This window comes from Bufo bufo, chromosome 9 (genome assembly GCF_905171765.1).
Source record: "Bufo bufo chromosome 9, aBufBuf1.1, whole genome shotgun sequence".
Lineage (NCBI taxonomy): Eukaryota > Metazoa > Chordata > Amphibia > Anura > Bufonidae > Bufo > Bufo bufo.
In genome coordinates, this window is record NC_053397.1 from 63581161 (window position 1) to 63593180 (window position 12020).

A 12020-nucleotide genomic window follows, 5' to 3' on the forward strand; every position below is an offset into this window, starting at 1 on the left:
ACACCCCCCCCCCCCAAATATATTCAGACCTCTATATTAAAGGGGTTTTCCAAGATTTGTATACTGATGACCTATCGTCAGTGGGGGTCCGACACTCCTGTCATCGCTGCGGCCTTCTCTCTGCTTTTCCTAGGCTGAGTGAGTTCACGTTCATGTGTCATATGGTCTAGGAGCAGCTCAACCCCATTGAGGAGGATAGGTCATCAGTAAAAGAAAAAAAAAATCTCAGAAAACCCTTTTAATATCAGCCCCCCCCCCCCTTAAACATATTCTGACCTCTATATTAACCCCTTAAAGACCGAACCTATTTTCATTATTACAATTTTTAATTTTTTTCCCCATGTTCCAATAGCCATAACTTTTTTAATTTTTCCATTCACATATGAGACATATGAGGGTTTTTATTTTGTGGGACAACATGCATTTTTTAAATGGCACCATTTAATTTACCATCTCTCGTATTAGAAAACAGGGGAAAAAAACAAAACTCTGCTAAGGTTTTGACATCACCATATTCACTGTGCCCCCAAAATGACATGATGTCCTTGTTTTTTGCAGAACAAACTGTAGTTTTTATTGGTACTTTTTTTGTGTTACGTCCGACTTTTTGATCACTGTTTAATTTTTGGGGGGGACAAGGTGACTAAACATTTTTTATCTGTCACTGCATAGGAAATGTTTTCAAATATATCTACGGTGATATACCAGGAATACCTAATATGTTTATTTTATATATATATATCATTTATTTTTTTATATGTAAAATTGGGAATGGGGGCGTGATTTAAACTTTTAATATTTTGATGGTTTTATTTAAAGGGATTCTGCAGTTTGTTTAAACTGATGATCTATCCTCTGGATCATCAGCATCTGATCGGCGGGGGTCTGACACCCGGGACCCCCGCCGATCAGCTGATTGAGAAGGCAGTGGCGCTGGCAGTAGCGCCGCGGCCTTCTCACTGTTTACCGCAGGCCCAGTGACGTCACAACTAGTATCAATGGCCTGGGCTTAGCCCCACCCAGGCCAGTTGATACTAGTCGTGACGTCACTGGGCCTCCGGTAAACAGTGAGAAGGCCGCGGCGCTCCTGGAGCGCCGCTGCCTTCTCAATCAGCTGATGAGCGGGGGTCCCAGGTGTCGGACAAACAGAACACCTTTAATAACTATTAGCCCCTTAGTGGGCTAGAACCTGGGATCTTTTGATCATTTGTCCCATTCACCATTATAGAGATCTGGGCCAAACACAAGGACGTTCTCCTGGCGGCTCCCTGGTTTTCACCCTTTAACCCCCTATACAGGGATCTGGTCTTCACTGCAGGAAAGCACCAGGTCACTGCCTCTTGGAGTCTTTTTGTGTTTGGCTACTGACCAAGAGACACTGGTGCACGGCACCGAAGAGACTGGCAAACTCATAGCTCAAACATGCCAAGGTCATGGCAGGCAGAGCACATGCAAATCTGAGAAACAGGTCCAAGAACAGGGCAAGAGGTACCAATCGGAACCGAACCCGAATTCGGTAAAAGTTTTTTTACATTAGAAAATAAATTTTTGAGGTTATTACCTGGTCTCGCGAGACTTCGCAAAGTAATAACTTCGGCTCATCGGAGCCAATACATTCTAATACTGTACAGAGCGCTCGCTTCGTACAGTATTTTAACAAAGTTTTAATCCGAAGTCGATTCGCTCATCCCTACTCACAACCTTCATCTGACCATGGCACTGTCCTTAAAATGTTAGCGCTGTTGTTGAAATTTGACATCTTCCTATTTTTCACTATTTAGGTGTAATGGAGAATATAAAGAGGATGGATATTCTAAATCCTCTCACCCACGACAACCCCGTACTTCAGTGTGCTCTGGAAGGAAATCTACAAGGTCTACAATCCATCTTTGAAGATCCAGCTGATGACCACCATGAGCAATGTAGCAAACTGCTTGTAGAAGAAGATCTCCTGGGGAGGAACCCGCTGTTCGTAGCCTCTATACTGGGACGTACAGAAGTGGTGAAGGGATTGGCTAAGTATGGCGCCAACTTTAATCAGCAGACAGCTCGAGGTACCCTTATATCTCACATATCTTTGGACTCCTTCTCCTTGGGCCACATATAGCAGCTTACAGGCAGTCTGTCAGCAGTTATGAGGCCTCAAAACAGCTAGGAGCACGGTTCGGACATGTCTAGAGTGATGGTCAGTGAAATGTAAGTTTCCTTAAGCCCCAGCACTGCAAGTTCCCAGGAGGCGGCACCTTCGTGTTCAGTGCCCTGGGCATTCTACGGTGACCGCTTTTCAGCACCTCCCCTCTGCTCTGAGTGACGGCTCTAGTGTCTCCTGATTGACCCCTTGCACTGAATGCTCCTCAGCTTCCTGAGTCCCAATCAGTGGACCACTAAAGCTGTCACGCAGAGGGAAGGGGCTGAAAAGCGTTCAATACAGAATGCCCGGGGCAATGAACATGAAGTGGCGCAGCCTGTACGACCAGGTATGTCTGCAACGCTCTCCCTGTCAAGGTATAGCGTTGTGAGTAGATTTAAAGGCTCGAAACAGCTGAAAGACTCCTCTTAGGCTGGGTTCAGACCTGAGCGTCTTTGATATGCGCGTTTAACACGCGTTTTTGACGCGCGTTTTTGACGAGCGTTTTTTGCAATAGTAAACGCGCGTTTGACGCGCGTTTGTGTGATTGACTGCAATGTCCTATGGCCACAAACGCGCGTCAAAACGCCCCAAAGAAGCTCAAGTACTTGTTTGAGCGTAGGGCGTTTTACAGCGCGTTTTTCAGCGCTGTAAAACGCTCAAGTGAGAACCAGGGCCATAGGGAAGCATTGGTTTTCATGTGTTGAGCGTTTTACAGCGCGTTTGAACGCGCTGTAAAACGCTCAAGTGTGAACCCAGCCTTAAAGGCTATGGGCACCCTCGGGGCAATTTAGTTTTATGATTGTATTTTATGCTAAGAATACATTTTTTAATTAGTATTAAAGGGATTTGGTCACCAGAATTAACCCTATTAAACTAGCTGACATCAGCGATGTGCTAATGTCAGCTGAACCTAACTAGCCTATTCCTACTTTTATCTATGCCCCCGTTACTCCAGAAATATAACTTTTATAATATGCTAATATAATATGCTAATTAATCTGCATGGCCTTTCCGCAAAAAAAGATACAACATGTCCTATTTTTGTCCGTTTTGCGGACAAAGATAGGCATTGTTACAATGGATCCGCAAAAAAACAAACGGATGCAATACGGATGTCATCCATATTTTTTGCGGATCCATGTTTTGCGGACCTCAAAATACATACGTTCGTGTGCATGAGCCCTAAAAGTTACTGCTACACGTTGAGGATTTTTGTGTGAAAAAAACAGTGTAAGGCCTCATGCACACGACCGTTTTTGTGGTCCGCATCCGAGCCGCATTTTTTGCGGCTTGGGTGCGGACCCATTCACTTAAATGGGGCCGCAAAAGATGCGGACAGCACTCGAGTAAATGGGTCTGCATCCGTGATGTGGGGAGCACACGGTCGGTGACAGCATATTGCGGACCCGCTGTTTGCGGGCCACAATACGGCCACGGCCGGGCAATGGCTGTGTGCATGAGGCCTAATACAGTACCAACAAAATGAATTAGATTTGAAAAATCTCTTGTACACTTTCGGGCAGATTTATCCCGTCTTCACTTCATTCTGGCTTCAAAAAGTCACAAAATAGGGCTTTTGTGACCTTTTTTACTCGCTTGCTCAAACATTTTGAAACTTTTTGCATTTTACACCACACACTCCAGTTTTGTAATATGGGTGGGAAAGTGGGTGTGGCTAGCTATGTTAATGAGTTTCACTCCAGATTTATTATTAAGGGCTCATGCACACGACTGTATGTATTTTGCGGTCCACAAAAAAAAAACGGAGCCGCAAAAAATACAGATGACATCCGTGTGCATTCTGTATTTTGCGGAACAGAACAGCTAGCCCCTAATAGAACAGTACTATCCTTGTCCGTAATGCGGCCAATAATAGGACATGTTCTATTTTTTTGCGGAACGGAAATATGCAAACGGAATGCACACGGAGTAACTTCTGTTTTTTTTTTTGCGGACCCATTGAAGTGAATGGTTCCGCGTACGGTCCGCCAAAAAAAACAGAATGGACACGGAAATAAAATACCTTCGTGTGCGTGAGCCCTAAGACTTTTTTTTTAAGTTGCAAAAACGTTGCAGTCGCTCCAGCTGGAGGGTAGAGTAGGAAAACTGGAGTATCTTTTCTAGACATAAGTGTTAGGCTTAAAGGGGTTATCCCATCTTAGACAATGGGGACATATCGCTAAGATATGCCCCCATTGTCTGATAGGGGCAGGTCCTACCTCTGGAGCGGAGCCGGGGAGAGTTGTGGCGGGAGGACCGCCGGGTTTCCTGGGGTCCGTCCACCACCAGGCGCAGCTTCCCGCCTCTCCCATTGAAGTGAATGGGAGCGCACAGCACATGCTCGGCTATTTTCGGCGGCTCCATAGAAATGAATGGAGGGCGGCTGCGCATGCGCAGTGCGCCCTCCTCAACTTTCTCCGCTCCATTCTCCTTGTAGGTGCGGGACCTGCACCTATCGGACAATGGGGGCATATCCTAGCGATATGTCCCCATTGTCTAAGATGGGAATACCTCTTTAAGGATAAGACAAATTTATCAAACAGCATGAGACATTTAATAAGTGTGGCTTAAAGTCCTCCAACGCAGACTCAAGCAAAACTGACTTCAAATATTCCCCCCATTCACTTTGCTGGTCCTATACAACACTGCAGAAAATCAGTGACAGCACATGTGCAGCTAATCAGTCATGTGTGAACCTTCCCCAGGTTTTTAAATGATTTTATTTATAATTTAAAGGGCTTATCCGAGATGCGCTGCGATCCCCTGCGGCGGCCACTTCCGGGATCACGTGCCGCACATTAATAAAGCATATGTAGAGTCCCAAACTACTTAGAATAGCTGAGACTTTCTTTTCCTCCACCAGTGCCTGCCGGCGTTCATAGTGTATTCAACGCCAGCAGATTTTTCCAGCCAAATTCCAAGTGCTGCCCTCTAGTGGCTGTGCTGCAAACATTCAGCTCAAAAGAGATGTAAAAGAAGACACATCCTTATGGCATAATAATTGTTAGGATTTATATATCTGCAGACACCGTGACCAGTGTACGGTAAATGGACAAATTGATCAGAAATAAAGGATAATGAGTGTTCATTAAAAAATGGCTGTTCTTGCATCAAAGCCAGGATTATTCAATTCTGATGATTTACATGAGAAGATGCTGTCGTGTGTACAATAACTGTACGGTGTACTGTATATAACCAGCTTTAGGGTAGTAGCGACAAGAGCTGAGGATTGTTTGTCAAAATGTCACATGTAAATGCAGCTTAAAGGATAACTGTCGTATATATTCTTTTTTGGAGTATTGGATTGTGGTGATTAATATCTCCTTGGTGGCCCTATTTCAACTTTTCACTGTGTATTCAATTACCCCTTAATTCCACATTTTTGTTCCCTGTACTGCCTACTTTTACCTGTGCTTAAAATAGGGTTGCTAGGCATGGTCCGTCTATCTGTTGGAAGACGCAGAAGCAGGCTGCGTGCAAGGTCAGATTACTGACAGCCAGGGACTGTAAGTAAATGATTAAAGCCAGGTCCTCCCCAGCAGCTGATAACAGTGCCTGGGCTGTGTGCACTTCTCCCTGTCCCTGCGCTTGGCAGACGCTCCCTCACTCAGCAGAGCTGGAGAAGTAGAGTTGGAAGCAGCGCAGAGCAGGGAAGGGAGATCTGCCATCTGCTCAGTGTATAAATGAGAGCAACATGTGGTAAGAGGACCCCTTTGTGCTGCAGGAGATTAACCCTTTAGGGGAGGGCTCTGGTTACTGACACTTTTGGGGGGTTATTGTTACTGGCTAGTGAGGGCAGGCGGGATTAGCCTCAGGGTGAGGGCAGTGGCGGCCATCTTAACTGAATAGTGAAATTGCAGTTTTATGCAGACTGGTTGCTAAGGGCTGAATCTTATTAAATATGGGGTAAGTCAGTCTAATAGTAACTGATTCTGGAATATCATGTTATTAGTAACTACATATATGAAAATTGAAATTAGGGTCTAAATGTGACAGTTATCCTTTAACCACCTCCGGACCGCCTAACGCAGGATCGCGTTCCGGAGGTGGCAGCCCTGCGCAGAGTCACGCATATATGCGTCATCTCGCGATGGCCGAGATTTCCTGTGAACGCGCGCACACAGGCGCGCGCGCTCACAGGAACGGAAGGTAAGAGAGTTGATCTCCAGCCTGCCAGCGGCGATCGTTCGCTGGCAGGCTGGAGATGTGTTTTTTTTAACCCCTAACAGGTATATTAGACGCTGTTTTGATAACAGCGTCTAATATACCTGCTACCTGGTCCTCTGGTGGTCCCCTTTGTTTGGATCGACCACCAGAGGACACAGGTAGCTCAGTAAAGTAGCACCAAGCACCACTACACTACACTACACCCCCCCCCCCCCCGTCACTTATTAACCCCTTATTAGCCCCTGATCACCCCTGATCACCCCATATAGACTCCCTGATCACCCCCCTGTCATTGATTACCCCCCTGTCATTGATCAACCCCCTGTAAAGCTCCATTCAGATGTCCGCATGATTTTTACGGATCCACTGATAGATGGATCGGATCCGCAAAACGCATCCGGACGTCTGAATGAAGCCTTACAGGGGCATGATCAATGACTGTGGTGATCACCCCATATAGACTCCCTGATCACCCCCCTGTCATTGATTACCCCCCTGTAAAGCTCCATTCAGATGTCCGCATGATTTTTACGGATGCACTGATAGATGGATCGGATCCGCAAAACGCATCCGGACGTCTGAATGAAGCCTTACAGGGGCATGATCAATGACTGTGGTGATCACCCCATATAGACTCCCTGATCACCCCCCTGTCATTGATTACACCCCTGTCATTGATTACCCCCCTGTCATTGATTACCCCCCTGTCATTGATCACTCCCCCTGTCATTGATCACCCCCCTGTCATTGATCACCCCCCCTGTCATTAATCACCCCCCCCTGTCATTGATCACCCCCCTGTCATTGATCACTCCCCCTGTCATTGATCCCCCCCCCTGTCATTGATCACCCTCTGTAAGGCTCCATTCAGACATTTTTTTGGCCCAAGTTAGCGGAATTTTTTTTTTTTTTTCTTACAAAGTCTCATATTCCACTAACTTGTGTCAAAAAATAAAATCTCACATGAACTCACCATACCCCTCACGGAAACCAAATGCGTAAAATTTTTTAGACATTTATATTCCAGACTTCTTCTCACGCTTTAGGGCCCCTAGAATGCCAGGGCAGTATAAATACCCCACATGTGACCCCATTTCGGAAAGAAGACACCCCCAGGTATTCCGTGAGGGGCATATTGAGTCCATGAAAGATTGAAATTTTTGTCCCAAGTTAGCGGAACGGGAGACTTTGTGAGAAAAAAATTAAAAATATCAATTTCCGCTAACTTGTGCCAAAAAAAAAAAATTTCTATGAACTCGCCATGCCCCTCATTGAATACCTTGGGGTGTCTTCTTTCCAAAATGGGGTCACATGTGGGGTATTTATACTGCCCTGGCATTCTAGGGGCCCCAAAGCGTGAGAAGAAGTCTGGTATCCAAATGTCTAAAAATGCCCTCCTAAAAGGAATTTGGGCACCTTTGCGCATCTAGGCTGCAAAAAATTGTCACACATCTGGTATCGCCGTACTCAGGAGAAGTTGGGGAATGTGTTTTGGGGTGTCATTTTACATATACCCATGCTGGGTGAGAGAAATATCTTGGTCAAATGCCAACTTTGTATAAAAAAATGGGAAAAGTTGTCTTTTGCCAAGATATTTCTCTCACCCAGCAAGGGTATATGTAAAATGACACCCCAAAACACATTCCCCAACTTCTCCTGAATACGGCGATACCACATGTGTGACACTTTTTTGCAGCCTAGGTGGGCAAAGGGGCCCATATTCCAAAGAGCACCTTTAGGATTTCACAGGTCATTTACCTACTTACCACACATTAGGGCCCCTGGAAAATGCCAGGGCAGTATAACTACCCCACAAGTGACCCCATTTTGGAAAGAAGAGACCCCAAGGTATTCGCTGATGGGCATAGTGAGTTCATGGAAGTTTTTATTTTTTGTCACAAGTTAGTGGAATATGAGACTTTGTATGAAAAAAATAAATAAAAAAAAAATCATCATTTTCCACTAACTTGTGACAAAAAATAAAAAATTCTAGGAACTTGCCATGCCCCTCACGGAATACCTTGGGGTGTCTTCTTTCCAAAATGGGGTCACTTGTGGGGTAGTTATACTGCCCTGGCATTCTAGGAGCCCAAATGTGTGGTAGGGAGTTTGAAATCAAATTCTGTAAAAAATGATCTGTGAAATCCGAAAGGTGCTCTTTGGAATATGGGCCCCTTTGCCCACCTAGGCTGCAAAAAAGTGTCACACATCTGGTATTGCCGTACTCAGGAGAAGGTGGGGAATGTGTTTTGGGGTGTCATTTTACATATACCCATGCTGGGTGAGATAAATATCTTGGCAAAAGACAACTTTTCCCATTTTTTTATACAAAGTTCGCATTTGACCAAGATATTTCTCTCACCCAGCATGGGTATATGTAAAAAGACACCCCAAAACACATTCCCCACCTTCCCCTGAGTACGGAGATACCAGATGTGTGACACTTTTTTGCAGCCTAGGTGGGCAAAGGGGCCCATATTCCAAAGAGCACCTTTCGGATTTCACAGGTCATTTTTTACAGAATTTGATTTCAAACTCCTTACCACACATTTGGGCCCCTAAAATGCCAGGGCAGTATAACTACCCCACAAGTGACCCCATTTTGGAAAGAAGACACCCCAAGGTATTCGCTGATGGGCATAGTGAGTTCATAGAAGTTTTTATTTTTTGTCACAAGTTAGTGGAATATGAGACTTTGTAAGAAAAAAAAAAAAAATCATCATTTTCCGCTAACTTGTGACAAAAAATAAAAAGTTCTATGAACTCACTATGCCCATCAGCGAATACCTTAGGGTGTGTACTTTCCGAAATGGGGTCATTTGTGGGGTGTTTGTACTGTCTGGCCATTGTAGAACCTCAGGAAACATGACAGGTGCTCAGAAAGTCAGAGCTGCTTCAAAAAGCGGAAATTCACATTTTTGTACCATAGTTTGTAAACGCTATAACTTTTACCCAAACCATTTTTTTTTTACCCAAACATTTTTTTTTTATCAAAGACATGTAGAACAATAAATTTAGAGCAAAATTTCTATATGGATCTCGTTTTTTTTGCAACATTTTACAACTGAAAGTGAAAAATGTCATTTTTTTGCAAAAAAAATCGTTAAATTTCGATTAATAACAAAAAAAGTAAAAATGTCAGCAGCAATGAAATACCACCAAATGAAAGCTCTATTAGTGAGAAGAAAAGGAGGTAAAATTCATTTGGGTGGTAAGTTGCATGACCGAGCAATAAACGGTGAAAGTAGTGTAGGTCAGAAGTGTAAAAAGTGGCCTGGTCTTTCAGGGTGTTTAAGCACTGGGGGCTGAAGTGGTTAAAGGGGTTGTCCAGGTTCAGGGCTGAACCCAAATATAATCTCCCCTTCTTTCCTTGACTATGTATAAGGCCCCTTTCACACGGGCGAGTATTCCGCGCGGAGGCGATGCGTGAGTTGAACGCATTGCACCCGCACTGAATACCGACCCTTTCATTTCTATGGGGCTGTTCACATGAGCGGTGATTTTCACGCATCACTTGTGCGTTGCGTGAAAATCGCAGCAAGCTCTATATTCTGCATTTTTCACGCAACGCAGGCCCCATAGAAGTGAATGGGGTTGCGTTAAAATCACAAGCATCCGCAAGCAAGTGCGGATGCAGTGCGATTTTCACGCACGGTTGCTAGGAAACGATCGGGATGGAGACCCGATCATTATTATTTCCCCTTATAACATGGTTATAAGAGAAAATAATAGCATTCTGAATACAGAATGCAAAGTAAAATAGCGCTGGAGGGGTTAAAAAAAATATAAAAATAATTTAACTCACCTTAGTCCACTTGATAGCGCAGCCCGGCATCTCCGTCTGTATTCTTTCTTCAGGACCTGGGTAAAGGACCTGTGGTGACGTCACTCCGGTCGTCACATGGTCCATCACATGATTCATCACCATGGTAAAAGATCATGTGATGGATCATGTGCTGACCGGAGTGACGTCACCACAGGTCCTTTACCCAGGTCCTGAAGAAAGAATACAGAAGGAGATGCCGGGCTGCGCTATCAAGTGGATTAAGGTGAGTTAAATTATTATTATTATTTTTTTAACCCCTCCAGCGCTATTTTACTTTGCATTCTGTATTCAGAATGCTATTATTTTACCTTATAACCATGTTATAAGGGGAAATAATACAATCTACAGAACACCGATCCCAAGCCCGAACTTCTGTGAAGAAGTTCGGGTTTGGGTACCAAACATGCGTGATTTTTCTCACTCGAGTGCAAAACGCATTACAATGTTTTGCACTCGCGCGGAAAAATCGCGGGTGTTCCCGCAACGCACCCACACATTTTCCCGCAACGCCTGTGTGAAAGAGGCCTAAGAGGAGCATCGGAGCAGCTCCTCGCTCTGATGCTCCCCCTGTCTTGTGCTGCATTGCGCAGGGAAAGGTCTGTTTGTTGTGCTAGGCAGAGACTTCTGCCTAGCAGGGAGCCCCGCGATGTCACCGGCACAAATGGACATTGTATAACGCTGTTCTGGGTGGTTTTAGAGGCGGGTACTACTAGTGATATTAGTGATGCAGCACAGGGCAAGGGGAGCATCGGAGCAAGGAAATACTCCGCACCACTCCTACATGGTAATGCCACATTCAGACTCAACACATTTGTTGTAGATGCATACTGCAGATCAGTGGCGTAACTCGAAGTGACAGCAAATTTTTTGAATGGGCCCCTCCCGTGCAACCACCACTCCTGCAGCTAGATCTCTCTCTTAGACCAGGCCAGTCCGTTTCCTACACGTACAGTACAGACCAAAAGTTTGGACACACCTTCTCATTCAAAGAGTTTTCTTTATTTTCATGACTATGAAAATTGTAGATTCACACTGAAGGCATCAAAACTATGAATTAACACATGTGGAATTATATACATAACAAACAAGTGTGAAACAACTGAAAATATGTCATATTCTAGGTTCTTCAAAGTAGCCACCTTTTGCTTTGATTACTGCTTTGCACACTCTTGGCATTCTCTTGATGAGCTTCAAGAGGTAGTCCCCTGAAATGGTTTTCACTTCACAGGTGTCCCTGTCAGGTTTAATAAGTGGGATTTCTTGCCTTATAAATGGGGTTGGGACCATCAGTTGCGTTGAGGAGAAGTCAGGTGGATACACAACTGATAGTCCTACTGAATAGACTGTTAGAATTTGTATTATGGCAAGAAAAAAGCAGCTAAGTAAAGAAAAACGAGTGGCCATCATTACTTTAAGAAATGAAGGTCAGTCAGTCAGCCGAAAAATTGGGAAAACTTTGAAAGTAAGGGCTATTTGACCATGAAGGAGAGTGATGGGGTGCTGCGCCAGATGACCTGGCCTCCACAGTCACCGAACCTGAACCCAATCGAGATGGTTTGGGGTGAGCTGGACCGCAGAGTGAAGGCAAAAGGGCCAACAAGTGCTAAGCATCTCTGGGAACTCCTTCAAGACTGTTGGAAGACCATTTCAGGGGACTAACTCTTGAAGATCATCAAGAGAATGCCAAGAGTGTGCAAAGCAGTAATCAAAGCAAAAGGTATCTACTTTGAAGAACCTAGAATATGACATATTTTCAGTTGTTTCACACTTGTTTGTTATGTATATAATTCCACATGTGTTAATTCATAGTTTTGATGCCTTCATAAAATAAAGAAAACTCTATGAATGAGAAGGTGTGTCCAAACTTTTGGTCTGTACTGTATATACTGTGTGTCA

General features: G+C 44.5%; 1 protein-coding gene across 3 annotated transcripts in view; it reads left to right on the forward strand.

Moving 5' to 3' along the window:
• Positions 1-12020, forward strand: part of ANKRD45 (ankyrin repeat domain 45) — a 65669-nt gene that overhangs the window by 2105 nt on the left and 51544 nt on the right. For all 3 annotated transcript variants that reach the window (XM_040407006.1, XM_040407008.1, XM_040407007.1), the window contains exon 2: positions 1782-2054. In XM_040407006.1, coding sequence (XP_040262940.1) covers positions 1787-2054 — 268 coding nt within the window. In that variant the 5' untranslated portion in view covers positions 1782-1786. The remainder of the gene's footprint in view (positions 1-1781; positions 2055-12020) is intronic.